Consider the following 22,950-nt stretch of genomic DNA (forward strand, 5'->3'; position numbering starts at 1 on the left):
ATTTATATTTGATCTCACTGAGAAACACTGTTTTGCAACATTTTTTTTTTACCTGTTGGCTCGTTACATTAAAATCTCATCTGTGATTTGCCCGTTTGGAATTTGTTTTTTAAGCTTTTCTGGGTGAGGCTTCAAATTGTGTGATGTAGTTTAATGTCTCCAAGTATTAAACAAGCCTGCACATGTGCATGAATGTGGCTGGGCTGCCATAATTGTGATTTTTACAATGTGTGGGAAATAAAACTGTGTGTAGCTGTCGAAGACACAGAGACGAACCATGCCCTGAGTCAGCAAGCAGTCCGCTGAAGGGCCTGAAACCGTCTCCATAAAATCTTTCAATTATTATGAAAGAAAATTAGTGCCACTGGAAAAAAAAGTTAAACTCTCACTTTAATCTCAGAATTTTGACTTTTTTCTTAGAATTCTGACTTTAAACTCAAAACTATGGGTATTTGTAGGGGACCTTTTCGGAGGGCTACTGAGCTGCAGGAACGGGTGAACAATCCATCACAGTCGGACAAAAGTGGTCAAGGAGTTCCTGAAGAAGCAATATCCTCAATGCACGAGTAGAAGCTGAGTGAAAATGATCGTTTTGTACTTGGCTTTTGTAAAAATATCAAATAGCTGCAGACATAAGGATGCTAACTGCAGATGCTCAATAGCTTGTAGCATGTTTATTAGCTTAAATGAATCAGCTTCCAGACAATAATCACAAAGTCCACCAAGGTTTGTTCATTTTTTGTCACGTTGGCAGCAATGGCCGAGTGAGAGATGACACCGTACCACCAGTCTACACCGGTAGTGGTCTTTAAACTGGGTAGTGGTTTTTTAAACCAGGTCGTGGCTCTTTAATCCAGGTCCAAACTGTCCGCAGCATTTGCTCTTACATAGCTGTGCTAATGTCGCAGCAGGCCGTCCAACCTCATAAGAGCAGGTTGTTTCGCTGCTGTTGCCGCTGTCCTTTGCAGTTTATTATTTAGTTTGTTTTGCGGGGCAAGCAGCATAAGAACAACATGAACATAGCAGTCTTATCACGACACCTTACAACTGTGAGTACCATCTATCATCTCAACACAACACAAAGAATGAATCTTATTCTGCTTGTAATAGACCGCTGCGAGAGACTGCATCACTACCAGAAATAAAGAAAATGAAAAGTAAACTCCAACGACAACCAGTCACCTGGCTGCTGGGATGGAAAACACACAGGACGTCGGCTCTTCAGGACAGTTTGGATACTGTCCATGACTGGATATGCTGCGAGCTAACGAATGCCTGCAGGTAGCATCCTTTATGTCTGCAGCTATTTCACATTTTTACAAACGCTGAGCAGAAAACAGCGAACATTTTCACTCACCTGCTGCTCTCCCATTGAGGTTATTGCTTCTCTGGGAGCTTCTCCACTAGTAAAAACTCTGCCAAGTCCGAGATCATCGGTACACATGTGGCTGCACCCCTGTTCCTACACCTTAGTTGTACCCATACTTCTGAGTTTAAAGTCAGAATTCTGACAAAAAAAAGTCAGAATTAAAGATTTTTTTTTCCCAGTGGCCCTAATCCTCTTCTGTAGAATATGGTGGGTTGGATTTGATTCTGTTAGACATGTATCCAGCAGGCCAGATGTTTGACAAAATGAAACTTTGAGAGCATTCACTCTTCTTTAGTATTCATTGCTAAGGAGGGTTTAAAATGTGAGGAGATTTATCAGTCCTTATGTTTAATCTGCAGCTCAAATGTGCTATTTTGTCTACATATCTACTTTTTTCTTTGTAAATTCACAGAAATGTCATTTTTTTGTTAACGGATTATTGAGTGCATATTTAAACTCGCTGGCATTTCACATAAAGCATTTTGCTTGTCTGATGTGCTCACACAGTAATTCATACATTTATGAGACTAATGCTACTTATGTTATTACATTACAAAATTGGTAAAAAAAAAAAGATAACACTTTACTTAAAGCACTCAGTATAACACATTATAAGTACATTTATAAAGCATTATAATGCTATTATAGCACATGTAGCTATAGTTATAAACACTCAAATGATCACAATGCCAGGACCTAACCCTAACCCTATGCTGTACAGTGGGTTATAAAGCATTGTGATCATTTATGAGTGTTTATAAATACTTATAATGTGTTATACCGGGTGCTTCAAGTAAAGTGTTACCAAAAAAAATCCTGAAGTATTGTTCACAACACCATTAACATTTTTTATTTGTCTCATAAGGCTTGAAAATGTGCTATTATTTACAATTTATAGACAGAAGAAGCATTGTATCTATCAGTATTTCATTGAAGAGATTTTTAAGTTATTTTTGTACCACTGATTGCAGAGGGGAAATTAGTTCAGGTATACCCAAAGCACTTTGAACTGTTACATTCACACACCGATAATCACAAACCATTTAAGTCCACCTTGACCTTGACCTTAAAAAGCCCACAATGCATTACTTATGTACAGCATTCTTTACTTTCTCTTGGATGGAGGAATATTAAATATCATTATCTTCATATTAAATTCTAAGAAGCAGAATTTGGGTCAGGAGTTCAGAGGTTCGATTTAGTCACCACCGTGAAGCCCTCAGCATGACTCTTGACCTCCATCACCCCCTAGAAATAGGATGGAGAAATGTGGGAAAAGGAATGTTCCCAAGAGGATTAATAAAATACGATCAGATTTGTTTAAAATATGTAGACATTAGTTTAGTCACTGAGAGCAGGTCAATATAACACAGTTTACATGGCTTACACACACTTTCATTGTTTTTTGGGTCCTTGGAGCCACAGATTATGTAACTTTTTGGAAAAGGCTGTGGGAAAGGAGGAAACACTGCTACTGCATGCACAACAAATTCAGTCATTCTTCTGCACACATGAGAGCAGATGGATGATAACTACGTTTGCATTCAGTGTCATGGCTCAGTAGACCTTTTGCTCTTGTTTGAAGCTTTTACAACAGTGAATGATTAAAAGGTTTTTATAATGAGACTGAATTAATCAATTACTGTCATTGATATGAGCTGATTCTGTCCCTCTCTAAATAAATAAATCTCCCCCGTGACTTATTTGAAAGAAACTGGGACATTTTCTGAAAACACTCACCGAATGTTGAGAAGAGTCAAAAGTTTTTAAGTTCAAATCGCCTAAAGAGGCTTTTTTTCTGGTCCGACTTGTTCGAAACCAGATCAAGTCGGCGGAAACTCAACCAACCTGGCAACGCCGCCGCCGCTCGCCTGAGAACGTGGACTGTTGTTCTCTTAAAGGGACAGGACCCCGTTCAGTCTGCGCGCCGCTGCACGCGGGCGCCTGTCTCTTTAAGACACTCATGACAATAAGCGGTGGTGGTGAAAGTGGGGTATGCACGTCTGTGAGCGCGCGGGGCAGTTTTACCTTTTTTACCCCGACCTTTGGATCTCACCCCTCCTCCGAGGTGGAGGAGGCAGCTCCGCCGTCCTCTCATACAATTGGCTCTTCTCTTCTGGAAACCCGTGGCCCTCGCGCACGCGCGCACACACACACACACACACACACACACACACACACATACGACGCATTCCGTTTCCACGCGTGATGCTGCGGGAGCCCAAAGTCCCCGGCCCGTGGCGCACACACTCTTCGGAATGTTTGAAGATTAACGAGGCCGCGCGCGAGCCGCTGTAGACCGACACGAGCCCTCGGACGCACAGCCGGCCAGGAAGCGGGCAGAGCAGGCGGACCCAGGCGGAGCAAGTCACCGCAGCATCGGACGACGGCCCCGGCGGCGACACGATGACCGAGAAGCGGATGTCACGGTGGTATTTCGGCGGGCTGGCCTCGTGCGGAGCCGCCTGCTGCACGCATCCTCTGGATCTCCTCAAGGTGAGGGGCCGAGGGAGGGGGGCTGCACCGCTCCCTGCAGGCACCATGTCCGGCTGCAGCAGCGGAGCACGGTGCATGGGGTGGGGGGCAGCAGGAGCCAGCTGTTTCCAGTGGCAGGGCTGAGACTCAGGCTGGAGCTCTTCTTATCATCTTATTCTGCAGGTTTTGACTTGACTGAGAGCTCACACCTCCTCCAGCAACACCGCTGAAACATCCGGCTCATGTCAGGACAAAAAACCGATCTGTGTCCCAGTAACAGCACTGCCCTGCTTCAGCAGCAGTAGGACCAGGGGGGGTCAAACACTTCGGTTCAGGGGCCACACAGCCCTGTTTCATCTTGAGTCTGCTGGACTGGTCAAATAGTGCTATAATAACCTTTTAAACTTTAAAGTTGTTCTTTCTATGTAGTGTTTGTATATCTTTTTTATGAGTTTGTGATGAAACATTTACTTCTATCTTGACATGAAGCCAATGTACTGGTTTCTTCTGGTGCTAAATACAGTGGAATGTCCTAGGAAATGTTTAATTGTGGATGTTTTTTTACAAACTCACCCTGACAGCATGGGTTTGAGACTAATGATAGATTGAGGTAGCCATCTTTCATGGCAGCATCACTGATATCCCAGCTCTGGTCTCAGTGTTTTGTTGTACCTGATAAGAATTTTGTAAAAATAAATAAATAAATGAATAAAAAAATCACAGTATCCTTTAGGCCGGTTTTGGTGTTCAGGCCTTATGTTTGACACCCCTGAAAGGACTGGAAGTACTCGAAACCTTTATAAGAGAAGTGAACAGATTTAAAAACTTAGTTTTTCTGTCTTTGAAATGAACAATAATGAAACAACCAGTTAAAATGGTTGTGAAATAGGTTTTATGTAAATATGTTACTAATCTGAAAAAAATCCAAATCTATTTTGTTGAGGTTTATGCTCTTCCCACACATTTTATTATCAAGTAACGGCACACGTAGTGTTAATTTGTTACTTTGAAAATTTTTGCATGAAGAAGTAACCTTCAAACACCCTTTAAAAAGTCCTTGAGGTTGAAAAGACAAGTGTGAATCTGCACACTCAGAATATTAAAGTCAGCCACAGAGGCTCCATTCAGACAGAGAAGAGACACTGAAAGATGATTATTGTGTTTTTCTTGTTAGATTTTACACCAAACTTTATGGGAGATCCAGTGTGAAGTGAATTGCAACAGAGCATCATAGTAGGAATTTCGGAGCACGGGGACGGCGGCACGTGTCCAAGTTTTTTCAGTAAGGAGGATAAAACAATGCTCCTCTGCCAGAAGTCCTCCTCAGTCATCCGTCTCTGTTTGACTGAAAGCTGCAGCACATGACCCTGATCCCAGTAACCTGTGATTAGACTCATGTGCTGTGTAATTTTATAGAGGAGGCTGGTCATCAGCGCGCTGAATGAAGGTCGTTCTCTGGATATCGCCGTCACGTCTGCCTGAAGGAGGCTGTGGGGGTGAAAGGAACAACCGACTGTCACAAACTGAATTTCACAAACTTTGATGAAAGGGGAAATAGGCTGAGCACGGTTAGCGAAAGGGAAGTTGCTTCTTTTGTCTGAGGGAGAGGTCACGGTCACAACTGCTGATGGATTTCCCAAAAACCTTTGTGAGGAAACACTCGAAAGCGGTTTTTCTCATTTGGATGTCAGAGTGAGACTGGAGTGTTTCAGAAAACCCGATACTCTCTCGGCTGGGTTCCCTTACTCTACGAGGCCTTCAGGAATCGACTCGAGTTTCAAAAAGTTGTTAAATGATTTAGTTAAAAACCCGACTTCATTCTGGGAGACTGGAGCACAGCGCTGTCGCCTCCACACTGACAGGACTTCATTTATGTTCTTCTTATCCCCTCCATGTCTGCTGCACAGCCCAGAAAATCCAAAAACCACCTAAACAGAGAAACGTGAATGTTGCATGAGCTTCTCAGTTTGTCTGAAATGCACAGTGATGTTCAGCGCAGCTTAAAGTATTATTATTTGCATAACATTGGGAATTTGAAATGATTACACTCATGTGATCTGGAATCAGACTGCAAGCTGAACGACTATCCTGCCGTCTGAAACGTCTTCGTACAGACAGGATCAAACATTTACTTCACTGAAGAAAAGTTTTGTGCTTCTGTGTCCTTAATTAATGGCAAATGTGAAATCGAAATGGAATAATGAACACATAAACCGCACCAGAACCTGACTGATATTTACAGTACATCAAGATTTTCCTGAAAGTTGACAATGAAAAGTAAAATGTTATTTATATGGATTTTAAGAAGTTGCTACTTTTCCCTGTTTGTCCCCCCCTTTCCTCACCAAAATAAAGTGACTGACAAATAAGATAAAAGTGTGTGTGTGTGTGGGGGGGGCAGCAGCTCAATAATATCCGACGGTCAGCAGAAAAACAATCAGTAGACAACGCAAAAATGAAAAAAATGTTTAAACTAAAGTTTGAGCAGGACAGATTGACGGCAGCGCCTCCAGGCTGTGATCTTCTGACAGGGGGGAGCACATGTTTCATGGTTTCTGTCACTGTGCCCGACTTCGCCTCAGGAAAACTCCTTGAATGATCAGGAAGACACGTGAACACACACGGCTGAATGTCACACACAGGGCGTGCTTTGATTATTTATAGATCGATAATAGGAGTAAATTCAGCTCGCATTAATGTGTAATCTCAGACTGGCTTCTCATTGATTTTTATGACGCACGGTGCCTTAAAGTTATCATAATAATAATAGCCTAACATTTTCACGTGTTTGATGCAGGAGTGTCAAACGCATTTTAATTCAGGGCTGCTTCCATCTCCAGTGGGCCGGGCCGGTGAAATAGTGCCAAAATAACCTTCAAATTCTAACTTTTCTGTGGCGCGTAGTGTACATAATGAAAGTGTGTATAATTTCACCAAACCAAGCAGTTACTCCCTGAAGTTACTAGAATCGAGGCCTGATGATACGGAGCTGGAAACGTGGTGTTTTTGAGGTTTTTAAGCTGAACCAGAAGACACGACTGCGCACGTCTCCTGATAACACAGTGAGGCCTCTGGAGGCCGAGGGGTTGTTTGTTATCTCTCTCTGTTACATATTACTTCTTCTCTCCGTGTCAGGGTCTCATGGAAGATAATCCAGGCCATGGGTGTCAAACATAAGGCCTGTGGGCCAAAAAGGGCCCACAAGAAACTTAAACCGAACAAAGCCTCTGTTTTCCTGGTACGGCCCACTTGAGATTAAATCGGTGTGTGTGTGTGTGTGTTCCCTGAACTAAAAATGTGTTTGACACCCCTGGTCCAGACTATCCTGCCCTTTGACCTTTCACAAAGAATGAAATCCAGGACGTCCCACATTCCGTTTGCCTCAGCTTCAGAAAAATTCAGTCCCAAATGAACATTTTCTCCTCATTTGCACCTGTTTGCATAATAAAGATTCACCATGAGTAACTCGCACGCTTTCCTAACCCTGGGCCGTCTGGCAGGTGCACCTTCAGACGCAGCAGGAGGTGAAGAAGAGGATGGTGGGGATGGCCATCCACGTGGTGAAGAACGACGGCGTGCTGGCTCTCTACAACGGCCTCTCTGCGTCTCTCTGCAGACAGGTACGTCTGGTCCCGTCCGCTCGCCGTTTCCCTGAAAGTACAGTGTTTCACAGCAGGTTCAGTTCTGCGCAGTGTGTTCACACTCCTCAGGTCGGGTCTGATTAAACCGAACCTGCTGGTCAAATCCAGTCTGGCCCAGCTGACTGTGGGCGGGGGGGTCAGGAGTCCATCACGGGACAAACACGGATCGTCTCACACACTCATATTCATGCATACAGGCGGTCACAAGCCACCAAATTGAATGGAATTCAGTTTAGAGCAATGGTGACAAACATAAGGCCCGTGGACCAAAACTGATCCACAGGAAGATCCAATCTGGCCCGTCAAACCACCGAGCAAACTGTAAAAAATTCAAAGAAAATACTAATTTGTTTATTTGAACAAATTCAATTTGAGTTGTCATCCATTTCACTGATTGTGAATTTTTATTTTTAGTAAAAAAAAAAAACAAATCAAAAAAGCGTTTCCATCAAGTTTAAAGTTGTGTTTTACTCGTCCGGCCCACTCCATGTGGCCCCTGGTAACTCCGGTTTTTTGACACCTGGACCTTATTTATAGGTGTGTGCATGCTCGTATACTCACTCAGACGACCATCATGCAGCTCGGAGTCAGCTGACCCACCTGAAGACGGTAGACGAGCTGACTTTATGATAACACTGGCGATGGATTAAAAAATATACCCCAAATGAGCGATTTTGCAGAGATTATGTCCCGCGCTGAAGATCCCTTGCCGTGGCCCCCGGTAAGTGCGGCTTAATCGGTTGGATCTAAATAACTTCTGAAGGACTCCGACTCCAGGTGTCAAAAAACCTGAGTTGCCCTTTAAGAGACTTTTAGAGACTGTGGGCGGAAGTCCATGCACACACAGGAAGAACATGCAAACTCCACACAAGCTCAACCCTGATCTCAAACCCGAGATCATTGCTGTGAGGTTAGAGCGCTAACCACGACACTACACTTTGTCCTCCAATGCAACGTACAGTCGAGTGTCATTTATTAAGAATCAAAGACGATCTATAGGTCAGGAGTTGTTTATCAGTGTGTCCTTGTGTCTTTGTGTACATTCTTTTCACGTCAGTAGTGATTTTGACAGTCTTTGGAAGAATGAAGAGGAATTCAAATAAGGTCACTTTCCCAGTAAATGATTTAAAAAAAGCTCGTTGTAACAGCTGAGAGTTTGTTTGTTTTGTTTTCTCCTCATGTAATGTGAAGCCAGGAAGGTTTGATAGCAGGAAGCTTTGGCGCAGCAGGACATGACGGCAGGAACTGACTCAACAAAACAGAAAGGCTCTCTAAGTCTCCTGCCGAAAAGAGTCGATAAGAGGAGCACAGCTCCGTCTGAACTCCTCTCTCCTCCCTCAGATGTCCTACTCCCTCACTCGATTTGCCATCTATGAGACGGTGAGGGACATGCTGGGCAGCAGCAGCCAGGGCCCCATGCCGTTCTACCAGAAGGTCCTGCTGGGGGCGTTCGGAGGTAAAACCAAACGCTTCTCTGACTCACTCTCAGACGCTCCAATCAAGCTCCGTTTCTCTCGCGGCAGGTTTCACCGGCGGCTTCGTCGGCACGCCGGCCGACCTGGTCAACGTGAGGTACGGAGGCGACGAGCGCACAGCCAGTCATGGGTTGATGTTGGAGAAAAACTAACTTTGTGGTTTTGACCGTAGGATGCAGAACGACATGAAACTGCCACCAGAACAGAGGAGGAAGTGAGTTTTTACTTTTATCAATGACTTTCCGCCTTCAGGTACAAGAAAAGTTCCTCCATCAGTTCATTCTCTGAGACGTTCATGTCTTTTAGGCCCCATTTTCAAGTGTCTTCAAGTGAAAATCATAAAACTTTCGCAGCTTTTTGTGTCCATTTCTTCCACTCTTCATTGTTTTCAGTGATTCTGCCTTTTCCGTGTAAATGTGGATAGTTTTCAAAACTTTACTGTGTAAAAATGACACTTTTCTGAAACAAAAACTTTAGAATAATGTTTTCACTTCAAACATTGCCGTGTAAATGGGGCCTTTGTATTATTCCGCATGAAACATTTGACTTTATCAAATGCAAAATAGAGCATCTCAAACTTTTTGATCAGATGTCATGTTAGATGTGATGCTTTTTTTTCAACCAGAAGCTAAAATACATTTTTTTAAAATGCTGAATATTGTTTGTTACCTATGTAGCAAAAAAAAATGTGGTTTTAAGTTTGTTTAGCTAAATTTGTGCTTTGCCTGCAGTTACAAACACGCCATCGACGGGCTCTTCAGAGTGGCCAGAGAAGGTTCGGTGTACACACGCACACACACACACACACACACACACAGATCATTATCAGGGTCTCTCTGCAGGCTGAGCATGTCTGACAGCTGATCTCCTCTCTGAACCTTGCAGAGGGCGTGAGGAGGCTGTTCTCTGGAGCGTCCATGGCCTCCAGCAGAGGAGCTCTGGTCACGGTGGGACAGGTGAAGCACTCCAGTCTCATCTGGCATCAAGGAAACCTTTTATTTTCTCTTCTTTATTATTCATAATCACCATATCTTGCTTGCTTTCTGCTGTTTTCCCTTGCAGTTGGCGTGTTACGACCAGGCCAAGCAGCTGGTGCTGGGAACAGGCATTATGGGAGACAACATATTGACACACTTTGTTTCCAGCTTCATCGCCGTGAGTATCTGTGTGTGTTTTGTTCCAGTCGGCGTGGCGTTCGGCGGGATGTTGACTCAGCTTGTGTAAATTGCTGCTCTGCAGGGAGGCTGTGCGACGTTCCTCTGCCAGCCTCTGGATGTGCTGAAGACGCGGCTGATGAACTCGAAGGGGGAGTACGCAGTAAGTGCAGGCCTCGCTGCCGATCTTTCTCCTGTGAATCTCTGGCCGCTCCACGCTGACTTGTGTCTTTATTTTCAGGGGGTGACTCACTGCTTAAGAGAGACCGCCCGGCTGGGTCCGCTGGCTTTTTACAAGGTAACACAAACATTCACGCTCTGTCACAAATTCAACTTTTTCATTTTTTTTTTTTTTTTGCACTTCTAAAGAATTTGTTTTTCATGTTTTTCGTGGCAGGGTCTCGTTCCCGCAGGGATCCGCTTGATTCCTCACACAGTGCTCACCTTCATCTTCCTGGAGCAGCTCAGGCAAAACTTCGGCGTCCGCATCCTGTCATGAGGCCGAACGGAGACCGGCCGGCTTCGGCTTGCCCCTCCCCCCCCCCGTCACTCTGCTGCTGCTCAACAAGTGCAAGATTCAAAGGGAAGACGGCGAGACGCGTACGGCGTGCTACTGTGTGGTTTCTCCTTCTGCTCTACCTCTGAGAGCACCAGTGTCTTAAAAGGACCTGATCCTTCCTCCTACTAAAAGTAATAGATGCTCGATGTAAAGTAATGATATGTCCGTGAATAACCCGCCAGCTTCAGAGAAGACTGGGATAGATTAGTTCTAGCAGACCTCCGTTTAGCCTCCGGCTGATCGATACAGATAAAGTTAAATACTAACTTTAATCATTTCCAAACCTTTAATTGCACTTAGGCCAGTGGTGCATGTGCTAACATGCAGATTGTTGCTACGTCATGTCGTGTTTTGACACACCGTCGTCATTATCTTGAGCCAACGCGGGGTTTACTGTAGGTACTAAATGTCCTTGTAAAGCTGTAAGCAAACACACTGCAGCCTCTCCATCAGTGAATAATCTGTGGTATTTTCCTGAATATGAGGCTTAAAACATGATGGACCCAGCTGCCTGCGCCGCGACGCCTCACTCATTCCCATCAGTCTGCTAACTGGAAATCTACGAGCAGCCATTCAAAGCTGGAATTTATTCCACGGGCGTCGCACTGCTGTCAGTTCTTCTCCAGACAGAGGACCAAGCTTGTTTGATGAATGAAAAGGCCTCAGAGTTTTCCCGGTTCTGTTGCATCTCATCTGTCTTTTCGTGGTCCCCTGCTGCTCAGTGTACATGTTCCCATCTGTGACGTTCCTGCTCGGTCAGTGTCATTAAGTGTCACACTCTGACTCAGGATGCAGCTGATTTAAAAGGCACTTTAGTTAAAAAAAAATAGAAGAAGTAACTGGTAGCGTAGAAAGCAGCGCTGCTCGCTCTCGTTTTCAGACATGCTGGTGTTTCTGTGGCTGGGACGCAGTGAGGCGTCCTCTGCTGTGCCTGCTCTGGTAACAGGGTGCCTTACAGTCTCTGTCCTGCAGGGGGCAGCGTGGGAGCGTGTTAAATATGCTGCATTAACGCCTCTTGATCCCAGGACCTCTGTGCCTGCATGTGGATGTTCCTGAACTCAGCCATACTGTCAGTAACAGCAGCCCGACTGCAATGAAACTGGGGAAATGGTTCTGTGTTAGTGACTGTGTATTGTAGAGTATGATCTCTTAATTTTGAAATTAAAATACTAATTCAACATGTACGTGTGTTTGTTTCTGTGTTACAGACTCGGTGCTTATCAGGGATCGGAACATAACTTGGATATTTGTCCTCATTAAAGCAAGGACAGACATTAGTTGAGCTCATGCTGCAGATTGGAGATCAGGGGTAATCTTCCAGAGGTGCAGATCAGTGCAATGATGAATGACAACGGTGTGCTCCTGTCTCTTTGCCCTGATGAGCAGGGCTGCTCCGTCCTTTATTAACACCATCCATCACCGGAGTGACTCCACCCATTCACCTCCACCCACACAGATGTATATGTGTAAGAATACTCCTCTGAGTTCACTTTCATAGTATTCGCACTGCTGTTTCTCCGTCTCCCTGCAGAGCGATAAGACTGCAGTTCTGACTGTTCTTAGCTCAGAAATCTGCGTTAATGTTGTGGAAAAACTCGCATATTTTAGTTATTTTAACAAAGTATTAGTTGAAGTGAAAAACTCAAGAAGATTACACCAAAAATAGTGGTAGTAATCAAACTTTTTTAGTGTTCTTCAACTGACTGAAAGGAGAGACGTTTTCATCCACTCACACGGTGGACCAGTGGTTAGCCTGAGTTTGCATGTTCCTCCTGTGTGAGTGAGTTTCCTCTCACAGTCCATAAAATAAAAAAAAAAAAAAAGACATCCTTTGTGACCAGTGTCCTGGGGTCAGCATGTGATTTAATGCAGCAAAGTCTGATATGAGCCTCCTTGAGAGAGAAGCGATGGCTGAGACAGAAATTTTATTAACTGAAAGGTCACAGTGGAACTCGGAGCGATCGCAGAATAAATCATGTTTTTTTATTCTGCGCAGCTCAGCAACAGTCTGGGAACATACTGAGAAGAAAAAAAAGAGCAAATCTTTTTCAAAAATGAAGTTCTTTGTAATAATTGTAATTTTCATACAACATGCCGTTTCTCTCAGAACTGAAACTCAGACTCGAGGTTAAGATGCTCCGCAGAGAGAGAACACAGCGATACTCAAATAATACTGAATAAACAAACACATGCCGTTTTTTTCAGTCTATTGCTCCACAAGTGAAACAAAATCTACTCAATAACAACAAAGACCTTCACAATCAGCACTGCTCTTCCCAATCGATCCGCTTATTTAGCTGAAACACAGTGAGGTCCCTCATCAGTTCAGCGTGTCTGACTTCCCACCGCAGTCTATAAAACTCAGTTAATCTGCAGGAACGACTGAGCGAATAAAGCAGAAATCCCTGAAGAGCGCTGAATCCTCCCTCTCAGTTAAATAAAGGTGAATTTGGCTTTTTCATTTGTCACTGAAAACCAGGCGCTGGAGGTTAAACGGATCATCCGGGCTTTAATTCTCTGTTCCGTTGTGAGGTGGGTTTCATTGATTTTAAAGAAATGAGCCGTCCAGTTTTAAGCGGGAGTCAATTTAACCCTTTACCTGCTGAACTGCATCTGGCTTTTTCAATAATAAAGCAAGAACAATTTAGGTTTAAACCAGTGAGAAATATCTTCATCTGCAGCACCGCAGATAACCGCTGTAATAAGGACGCTCATGCAGGTGATTTTAGGAAAATACAAGTGTAAAGCATCTCTGACTAAATGTATTGTACACAGCATGTGAAGGTCAGAATCTTGATCAAATAATTTACATTTGTGGTTCAATGTGACAAAGTGAGGCAAAGTTAAATGTGTGTGAATAGTTTTACAAGCCACTGTTACTATTCACGCAAGGAATATATTGCTCGGAAGCTCACACACAGACACACGCACACACAGACACACACACACACACACACGTGGCTTTGCAGTTTGTAATTCTGTGAGTTGTGCAAATGAAGCACAACAGTTTCTTTCTGATTCATTTGCACATGAGCTGCAGAAACTTTGAGTTACGGGGAAAATGTATTCTCTGGATTTAAGGTCACACCGACGCCTTTCTCCTGGAATAAGGAGCATCCCGTGCTCTGCTGAGCTCCAGTCAGGGTTGCGTAACAAAGCCACTGAACACTGAATTGTAAAACACGTTGAAGGAGGTTTCTGTGTCTTCCTAACCCTTTGAGAACGCTATATTATTTGCATGTTGATTGATTCTTAGAAAATCCACAGAGTTGTGTGCGATCTGTTCCAGAGCCGAGCTACACTGTGAGAAAATATCGGTTCACAACAGAGCCGGTGAATGAGATGAGATTTGTTACAAACCTGAGCAGAAAGACGGGGGAATATTTATCCAGCCATTTATTTAGTTTTTTTTAAATACTGCATTGTTAAATGAGTTTGCAGAAATTTGAAGTAAAGGTGTGTCGTCAATCTCTGAGTTCGAAGAAGAGGGTAGAACACTTTATATGACAACATTTTTCTGATAGGAAACTTCGAAAAATTAACAAACTAAATAAAATTACTTCCAAGCGCAAATGCATCAAATTTGATCCAAGCATTTCTTAGACCCGCTGCATCACCATGTGGTAATAACTTTACCTAAAACCTTCTCGTGTTCAGTCTGATATCTGTCTCCAGGTCCTCGGTTTAAACCTTTTTCACTACAACAATTCGGACGCGGCACACAGGACAATCCAACATGGCCTCCTTCAAACTGGATGGATCAACACAATGAAAATTGCAAATTTGAAGATTTGGAAGTGAGATTTTCTTAAAATCTTTATCTATATTTCAGCATGAGTACTTAATCTGTTGAAGTAAGTTAGAGTGACTTCATTTTTTGCACTTTACTATGCTTTAAAATCATTTAGAAAACTGTGTTCAAACTTGACGCTGAAAGTGGAACTCGGTGATAAATCCCTCAATGGTCATCTGCTTCTCTCGTTTTGTTGCAAGATGCATCATATTGACCAATGTGCTTCAAAATGTTTTGATGAATCAGTTCCTGAAGTGTTATATAGAAAAGTCATTTTTTTTAACAATAGATAGGGAATAAGGAATGATGTAGAGTATGATGAAGAAAACTCTAATAGTAGCAATGAAGAGGGGAAAACTCCTGACCAGAGGAAGAAGAGGGTCAAATAAATCTGAATCTTCTGTCTGTTATTTCTGGGGTCAGGCATGATGGCGAGAAAACTTGTCAGGTAGCAGACAATAGAAAACATTCTAAATCTTCTAAATGAAGTTGACAGTTTCAGAATTCAGCAGCTCTTTGAGAGATTTGAGCCCGGTGTTCAGCGTGGCTCTCACCACTCCTCCCACAAGGTCTCCGCTCGTCCTCCTCAAAGTCTCTGCAGGAAGATGATCAATGGACGACACGGCAGAGCGGCGCTGCTCCTCGCTCACTCTTCATGTCGCATTAGAAACGCCGCTGATGAGGAGCCTCACATGCACGCGCATGCACGCGCATGCACGGGACAATGGGTTCGCTCAACTTCAGTCACACTGACATCTTCTGCAGCCAGTTTGAGGCCATCATGGGCCATAATAAACTCCCCCTAATGAAACATGAAAATCTCCTTCCACACACTCTGGCTTCCCGTCACAGTCCAGAAACCTGGATTTGAGGTTATTCGGTGACTGTAAAACGGCCTGTAGGTGTGAAAGTGTGTGGTTGTGTGTTTACTGCGTGATGAACAGGAGACGTGGTCTGGGAGGAACCTGCTCCACGTGCCTCCAGAACAAAGATGACTTCGACTCTTCTTGAAGAAATAGAAAATCTTTGTCATTATAGGATGCAGCCGCAAAATGCAGGCGGAGGATGGAGGCGAGGTGAAGCTGGCTGATCGTCTTGAGAAACCAGACGATTTCTTCTGTCTTCAGGTGGTTTGAAAAATAGTTTCCATGCATTCTTTTCAACAAATGATCTTTGTTGTTTTGTGTTTAAAATATTGTTTCCCACTGTGAGTATCCATTACACACAGAGGACTGTTTCACTTATAGCGGGAGCACATAGGCATGAACACCATCTCCAGCTATCAAGTAGGTTTTCAGAGATTATTTAGTGTGAAGAAAACGTGTGAAAAGATGTGAAGAGGCTGCGGTGACCTCTGAAGAGAGCAGCTGAAAGACCAAGACGAATAGAAGCTTATTAAACAACCGCAGTGGAAGAACTTCAGAGCCATTTCTTTTTACAATTAAGTCTATAGTTGCATCAGTATCTATGGGTGACCTGTTTCTTTTCCCTGTGCCACACATTAAAACCGCTTTCTCTGTCAGTTAATAAGGCCGATGCTTCTCACGAAGGCTTGTGAATTTTGTCCACAGTGTGAAAAAAAAAAAAAAAGGAAAAACAAAAACTCTCCCTCCCTGACACACACATTACTTTTCTGCTCCGGGAAACTACGATAAGTCACAATCTGGGTGAGTGACTGCGGGGGAAACGGCGAACACGCCGACCTGCTGCTGAAGGTTTAAAACTCAGCGTGCAGGATGTGCGTTCACAAACTCAGATCTGGGAGGAATTCTCTGATCAGACGTACAAAGATAAGCTTAATGTGACCTGCTGAGTAATTCCTCTTGACCCAGGCTCAAAAAGTACATTTCTCTTCTGTCGCCACAAAAAAACAGCTGCCAAGGCCCTCAGACATACTGCCAGTGTATGGTGTAATTACCTCCTCCTGGGGTGATATTTCACTTTGTGTGTGTGTGTGTGTGTGTGTGTGTGTGTGTGTGTGTGTGTGTGTGTGTGTGTGTGTGTGTGTGTGTGTGTGTGTGTGTGTGTGTGTGTGTGTTCTCGTATTTCTATCCTTGTTGGGGCCAAATGTCCCCACAAGGATAGCAAAACGTGGAACGACGTGCCTTGTGGGGACCTTTTTCCGGTCCTAAGTAGGAGAAACTGTGTTTTCTTGACCATGTTGTTGTTACTGAAAAAAGTAAAAGTGCAAAAACATTTCTTTAGGGTTAGGCTTTGTTGTGGTGTGGGTTAGGGTTAGGGTAAGGGTCAGGGTTAGGGGCTAGACATGAATGGGAGTCAATGGAAGGTCCCCACAAGGATAGAAATACGAGACTGTGTGTGCGTGTGTGTGTGTACACATCAGACGATAATAATGATCAGGAGAGAAGACAAAAAGAGCTGATTTATCTCTTCCTGAGTGTGTTTATAGTGTGTTTAAGGATGCGCTCACATGTGTGTAGTCATTTAAAGGGACGTTGGACTCTGATTTGTGTGTGTAGCCTGACCGCTCCCTGACTCAGTTGTCACGGATCTGATTTAGGCGTCCATCAACAGCTTCATGATGGCGCTTTTTTTTCTTGTTTTCCCCTGTGTTGGCTTGCAAAAACCCAACGTTTAGGATTATATGTTTCACTAGCATCACTGTAGAAGTGGACTTGCAGATTATCTCAGTCTTGCAGCATATTCAAGCATCGTAGCACATTTCTTTAGAACAGAGGAGATTTGCAGAAGCTCTCAAAGACACACGCAGATCATTTGCATATGTGCATGTGATGCGTCTCTTAAAATGTTTTAGATTCAATTCTTCTCTTTCATATCCGGGAGCACTGTGTGGAGCCAAGATAAACTGTGCAGCGAAGGCTTGTAACACGTTTAAAAGCATAATTTGAGAAAGAGGCCTCTGGTATATCAGGCACATTTGAAGCTTCACTCAAAAATCCAGGACAGAAAGTGAATCCTGTGAAAAGCCTTGATTTCCCTGCTGGTTGAATATATATAATCAAATGTATGCTAATAATTTCATTGAATTTATTTAAAAAACGTAATTTGTTTACTTGTGCCCCACATAATTAGAACTAAATACACTTTAACAGATTACCTCTAGAGGTAATTATAGTAAACACCCCATGGTTAAAGCAGCGGTGGACACCGGATTGGAGGAGTTTTAATTGTGTGTGACTGCAGGCTTTGCGTTTACCACAGGTGTCCTGCAGTGTGAAGAATCATTTCCTACAAAGAATAATCAGCAAACAGTTTAGGTAGAAACCTGCAAGGAGCTCTAAAGCAGAGAGCTGAATCCAGATCTTCTCTGGTTCAGATTCTTCGGTCTCTTCATGTAAATGAAGACAGATGTCGACATCAGGCTTCTTTTCTTCATTTTCCTCGGGTTTCATGTTACAGTCCAAAAATGTCAAGTCTTTGGACTCTCTGTAAAGAGGAGAGTATGTCAAAAGGTACTCTCTGTTCTCAGTTTAGTTTTTTTTTGTTGTTGTTGTTTATAAACTCTAGCATATCATTGATATCCTAGCAGGTGGGACTGTCTCAGGAAAATGATGAGGAAATAATGTGATCAAGGGAAAATAAAACTCATCAAAGGATTTCTACACAGAATGTGAGGTTGATTGTTTTGGGAGAATTCATAGTGACTCCCTAAACAGTGCAGGTGGTGGCAAACACTGATCACAGACCGCTGCACGTTGAGAAGCTCCATAAACTTTATAAACCATCATTCACAGAAAATGTCCTGCATGTCGTGGACACGTAAACGGTTCAGTACCAACAGTTCAGCTTAACATGCTGCGGCTTCATTCCTTTGAGTTACTGAGGCCTTGTGATCAGGCCTCAGAAGACAGTTTGCTTAAGTAAGAAAATTTAAATGTGATATCTCCGAAACATGCTACGCACAGTAAGAAATGACTCCCAGCTTTATCAGAAACATTGTACAAACAGTTCAAAGATGTGAAACATGGAAATAATAAGTGATCCTGGATCTTTTCATTTGGAGAGGAGGAGATGTGATAATTGAATTTTTAATAGAAAATACTGAAGAACACACAAATTACAAATGTTAGCATCACTCATGGGAAGATTTATTTTAACGACATGGTTTCATGTTAGTCATCCAGCCTTCAGCGCGAAGCCATCTTTAAAATTAAATCCGATAATGAAGCGTAACAGAGTTTCTGACACAGTTTGGAGGGTTATTACTCACAAGTGGCTACAAAAACTGCTGAAATGAACATATGTGCACGTGTGTGTGCTTGTGTGTGTGTGTGTGTGTGTTGGAAGTAATCCTTTAGATGGTCTGCTTTGTGTTAAGCAGAGATGAAGCAGGGACACCTCAAGGTCAGAGGCTACACAGATATTGAATTGCATTCTCCATAAAGACCATCTGCGGTACGTGGGAGAGGCCGAATGATAATGTCTGGAAGAGCGACCATTCAGCATCCTCCTCCTCGCCCTCAGATTTCACCTGGAAATAGAGCTATACCTCACAATAATGGATCCTCATTTTCATCTCAATGTTAAAGCCACAAAAAAAAAAAAGAAAAAAGGATGCAATGGTCTATATGATGGCATCTGAGAGCTTTTCATTATTCATCTCCACCGCTGCTATATGCAGAAAAAAAAAAAGAAAAAACCTCAGCAGCCTTTATAGGATGATGATTATGGTATATGCAAAACACTCACGAGGGACTAATTTAATGTTTTTCTGTCTATTTTATTTCAATCATGACCTTCAATATGCAGTCACTTAAAAATCTTCTCCAACATTGTGTTTCTGGGTGCAGAGAGGAGATTGAAATGTTACACCTTTAAATGAAACCACCAACCCAAAGCACTATGATCAGTTTATGAAGAAGACAACAAAACCTCTGTGGGCACAAAAACTGAGGACGAGATGAAAATGCTGCAAGTGGGGATGTCAGGCGTATTTTATTCCTTCATATCCTCTCGCTCCACCTCCTCCATTCATATTTCCCTGCATCCTTTCACTATCGCGCCAGTTTAAAAATAACGGGGAGACCTCGCTCTGGTCAGCGTCACTGACGCCTACACACAGTCACCGCCTTCCCTTTCAGGACCAGAAGCCTCCTGCAGCATCAGAGCGACTGAGCTGCTAATTAAGACACTGTGACCTTGATATAAATCTCTCAGAGCGATTACCGTGAGCTCGTCACGAAGAAACACACATTCGGAGGAGAGAAGAACGCTTGGTAATTACTACACCATGAAATAAAAATCAGCTGCCATTTAAACCATGCAAGATTAATACTGAACATACAGAGCGAAGGAGTCTTATATCAGGAGACATGTGTTAAATATTATGTTAAATTTAATAAATAATCTGTAACACTGTATTTATTTATTTTCCCATGATAGACTTGTAAATAGATTTAACCTATAAAGCTCTTTTCAACCACTTCAGCAGCTCCAAAGAGCTTTACGTTGTCAATCGCATTCACACACCAATGGATTCGGCTGCCATGCAAGGCGATGAATCCATCCACTGGGAGCAGTTTAAGGGCTTGGTGCCTTGCTCAAGGATGAGGATCGTCAGGCCCCACTTTCACAGTCTATATTGGGAATAAAGGAATTCTGAATTCTGAAGCGTTTATTCACTGTGATGAAGATAAAGAACTTCATCAACTCAGCAATATGAGTCTTGCAAACAGAAATCAAACAAGGCGAAAAGTGCAAACCTGTCTGTATTGGCTCATCTATTTTCACACCAGTCAACTAATCTACATCTTTCACAGTCTCAAGTTAGGTCTTTTATTAATGTCCTTCAAAATATTAGGAGCCATTTAAAACCTTCCATGAAAATTAATGTCAGGCTCTTTGATGAAAGACACGATTTGAATTTCAGATGCGAACAGGATACATAGTAACTGCTCGTTATAATACTTAAAATGTAAAAACTGTTGTAATCCGGAGGGCTTGTACATTTCATCTGAGAGAAAATACAATAAAATCTGTCTCAACCACTTATAAAAACCACTAAAGAACGAATCGAATGTGAACGAGTTGCCTTGCAGCAGCAGGTATTGAGTCAGAATCCAGGGCTTTTTGATGAAAACCCACACATGAAGTGGGAAAAAAACATGCAGATGCTTCATCCTATCGTCTAAACTGCGCTTCATGTTCTTGGCTGATTTTAAACTGACTGCGGTCGTGAGCAGGCATCTGTTAGAAACTCTGCCCTTGACAGAGTGATCACTAGAGTCAGGATTAACTGAGTAAGTAGATGGATTGAAAGATGGATGAGGTCTTGTCTCAGTCGTTTATCAACCCCCACCGGCTGATGCTTTTCAGGTACTTGCTTGCGGCAGCCCACACTGGTAATTTCAGTTTATTCTTAGTCCATTCTATGTGAATGTGTTGTGTTACAGCATGAAATATCTCCTCAGAAGTAGTGTAATATTTTACTGACTGGTCAGATCACGTCATACAGTGATGCTAATCTCTCTCTCTCTCTCTCTCTCTCCTCTCTCTCTCTCTCATCCTCTCTCTCTCTCTCTCTCTCTCCTCTCTCTCTCTCTCTCTCTCATCTCTCTCTCTCTCTCATCTCTCTCTCTCTCTCTCTCTCTCTCTCTCTCTCTCTCTCTCTCTCTCTCTCTCTCTCTCTCTCTCTCTCTCTCTCTCTCTCTCTCTCTCCCAAGTGACCATTCAACCTTTAATGTGTCTGATTCGTGCACATTAACACAAGACTTTTTCTGTGTCTTATGTGTAATTGACTTCTGAGCATCACTTTTAAAAATACCCACAGTTCATGTTTAACGGTTAAAGGTCTGTGCAGCCCTTTCACTTATTCCAGTTGTCTGTAATTTCCTATGGTGCATATGTTAACATGTGTACTCTCAGAGGAGGTGGGGTTGGGGTGGGGGGATGATACATTGGTGTTTTCAAGTCACTTTATTCATGCCTCAAAGACAAAAATGAAAACATGAAGGCAGACATAGAAAACTAGCGTATAAGCGGATAAGTTGTATAAATAGCTCACTATAGTACAGAAAAAAAATTACTAGAAAACAATCAGTAATAAAAAAACATCAAAACATTCAAAAAATACTTAAAGTGAAGCAAAGAGACTTGTGAGGGTGATTGAATGTGTCTAAAAATCATAACTGATGATGAAGTGGATCTGGAATCTCAGGTTTTGGGAGCTGGGCTCAGTTCACAGAGAATAGTTTTAAATAAAGCTGTTTCAGTCTCATTCAGTGATGGAAAGTTTGTAATCTGAGCTTCCATCACATCTGCAGCTGGTGGATTTATGAGTATCTGTTTGTTCTCGGTCTTCATCTTGTCCCTCGTCTTGCTTCGAACCTCCAACCAGAGCAGCAGAAAGTCTCCTCCGAGTCTGGTTCTGCAGGTTTACATGCATATGAGGCTAATCTCCAGTAGGAGAGTTTGGGCCAATGTTAGAAGGGGTCTTCTGTAAAAAAGATGGATGGGTGGGATGTTTGAGACAGCAGAATGTGCCATGGTTCCAACCATCTGTCACTGTTCAGAAAACATTACACACACATCCATAAAGCTGTATTAATGTCTTGTCATTTGTGTTATTCTGCATATGAAGCTTTTCATTCTCTTCCACCCACTTTAGACACTAATTTTCTGAAGTTACCATCCCCTCATTTTAAAGATGTCCTAAAGAAATATCAACATTTGGAATTTCATGCACTGAATGCTTAAAAAAAAAGATTTTGGGTTCTGAGGTCAATAATATCTGACTTGAGCCAGAGGGGAGAAAGAAAAAAATAAAGCTCATAAAGCTGCACACATGAAGACCTGCTCTAACAGGAAGCTCAAGTAAATACTTTCACAATGAAGGCGTGGATCAACTTGAAATATGGAACGTGAAGTTTGTATTTTGGGTTCAACTGAAACCATTTTGCTTTGATTCTGTTATTATTATTATTATCATTATTATTATTATTATTATTATTATTCCTCAAGGCATGTACTCTTGTTTTGATGGTCATAAGCTTAATTTCATTCAATAAATATATATCACACCATACACAGTCATGGATTTTCATGTGCATGTTCTTGAGTCCAACATTAGATCCAAAATTACATGATCTATCGTTAGATCCTGTAATTGATCATCTAATCTGTATATTCTTGTTGTTGCAAAAATGTACACTGCACATTTGCAGATTTTCATGCAATGGTCAAAATCCATCGATCGTGCAGGTTTATAATGGTACTTTTTATTAATTTTACAAAGGCCAATATGTGAGTGAGTTAGGATGTTGGAACATTACATGTTTCAGACGCCGCCCTCCTCTGGGATGCTGTGAAGTTGATCCATTACTGGCTGGATTTCCACTGTAAAAACGCGGGCAGGAAGCGGCTCGGTTCATTCTGGTGCGCTTCCTTCATGTCGGACCTCCGCGCGTCACAGCGGCTCTTTGCGCTGCGGCACGAGCGGAATATCATCAGAGAGGGAGGAAAAAGTGACTTACAGACATCTCCATAGAGCAAAACATACTTTTA

At 42.7% G+C, this 22,950-nt stretch overlaps 1 protein-coding gene across 1 annotated transcript; it reads left to right on the forward strand.

Moving 5' to 3' along the window:
• The first annotated feature begins 3,335 nt into the window (after positions 1-3,335).
• LOC115390896 (mitochondrial dicarboxylate carrier-like) lies at positions 3,336-11,489 on the forward strand. The gene is made up of 11 exons (XM_030094940.1): positions 3,336-3,865; positions 7,345-7,464; positions 8,827-8,941; positions 9,009-9,057; positions 9,133-9,174; positions 9,692-9,735; positions 9,846-9,916; positions 10,023-10,115; positions 10,200-10,277; positions 10,356-10,412; positions 10,512-11,489. Exons 1-11 carry the CDS (start codon positions 3,776-3,778, stop codon positions 10,611-10,613), a joined length of 861 nt encoding a protein of 286 aa, XP_029950800.1. The 5' UTR covers positions 3,336-3,775; the 3' UTR covers positions 10,614-11,489.
• Positions 11,490-22,950: the final 11,461 nt, after the last annotated feature.

The sequence above is a fragment of the Salarias fasciatus genome, chromosome 6 (genome assembly GCF_902148845.1).
Source record: "Salarias fasciatus chromosome 6, fSalaFa1.1, whole genome shotgun sequence".
NCBI lineage: Eukaryota > Metazoa > Chordata > Actinopteri > Blenniiformes > Blenniidae > Salarias > Salarias fasciatus.

Bases quoted from the DNA above. Each gene is read 5' to 3' on its own strand.
- LOC115390896 (XM_030094940.1), top strand. From the start codon at position 3,776: ATGACCGAGAAGCGGATGTCACGGTGGTATTTCGGCGGGCTGGCCTCG. The intron at 9,058-9,132 runs GTACGGAGGCGA...TTTTGACCGTAG, and splicing joins GCCGACCTGGTCAACGTGAG to GATGCAGAACGACATGAAAC. The intron at 10,278-10,355 runs GTAAGTGCAGGC...CTTTATTTTCAG, and splicing joins ACTCGAAGGGGGAGTACGCA to GGGGTGACTCACTGCTTAAG.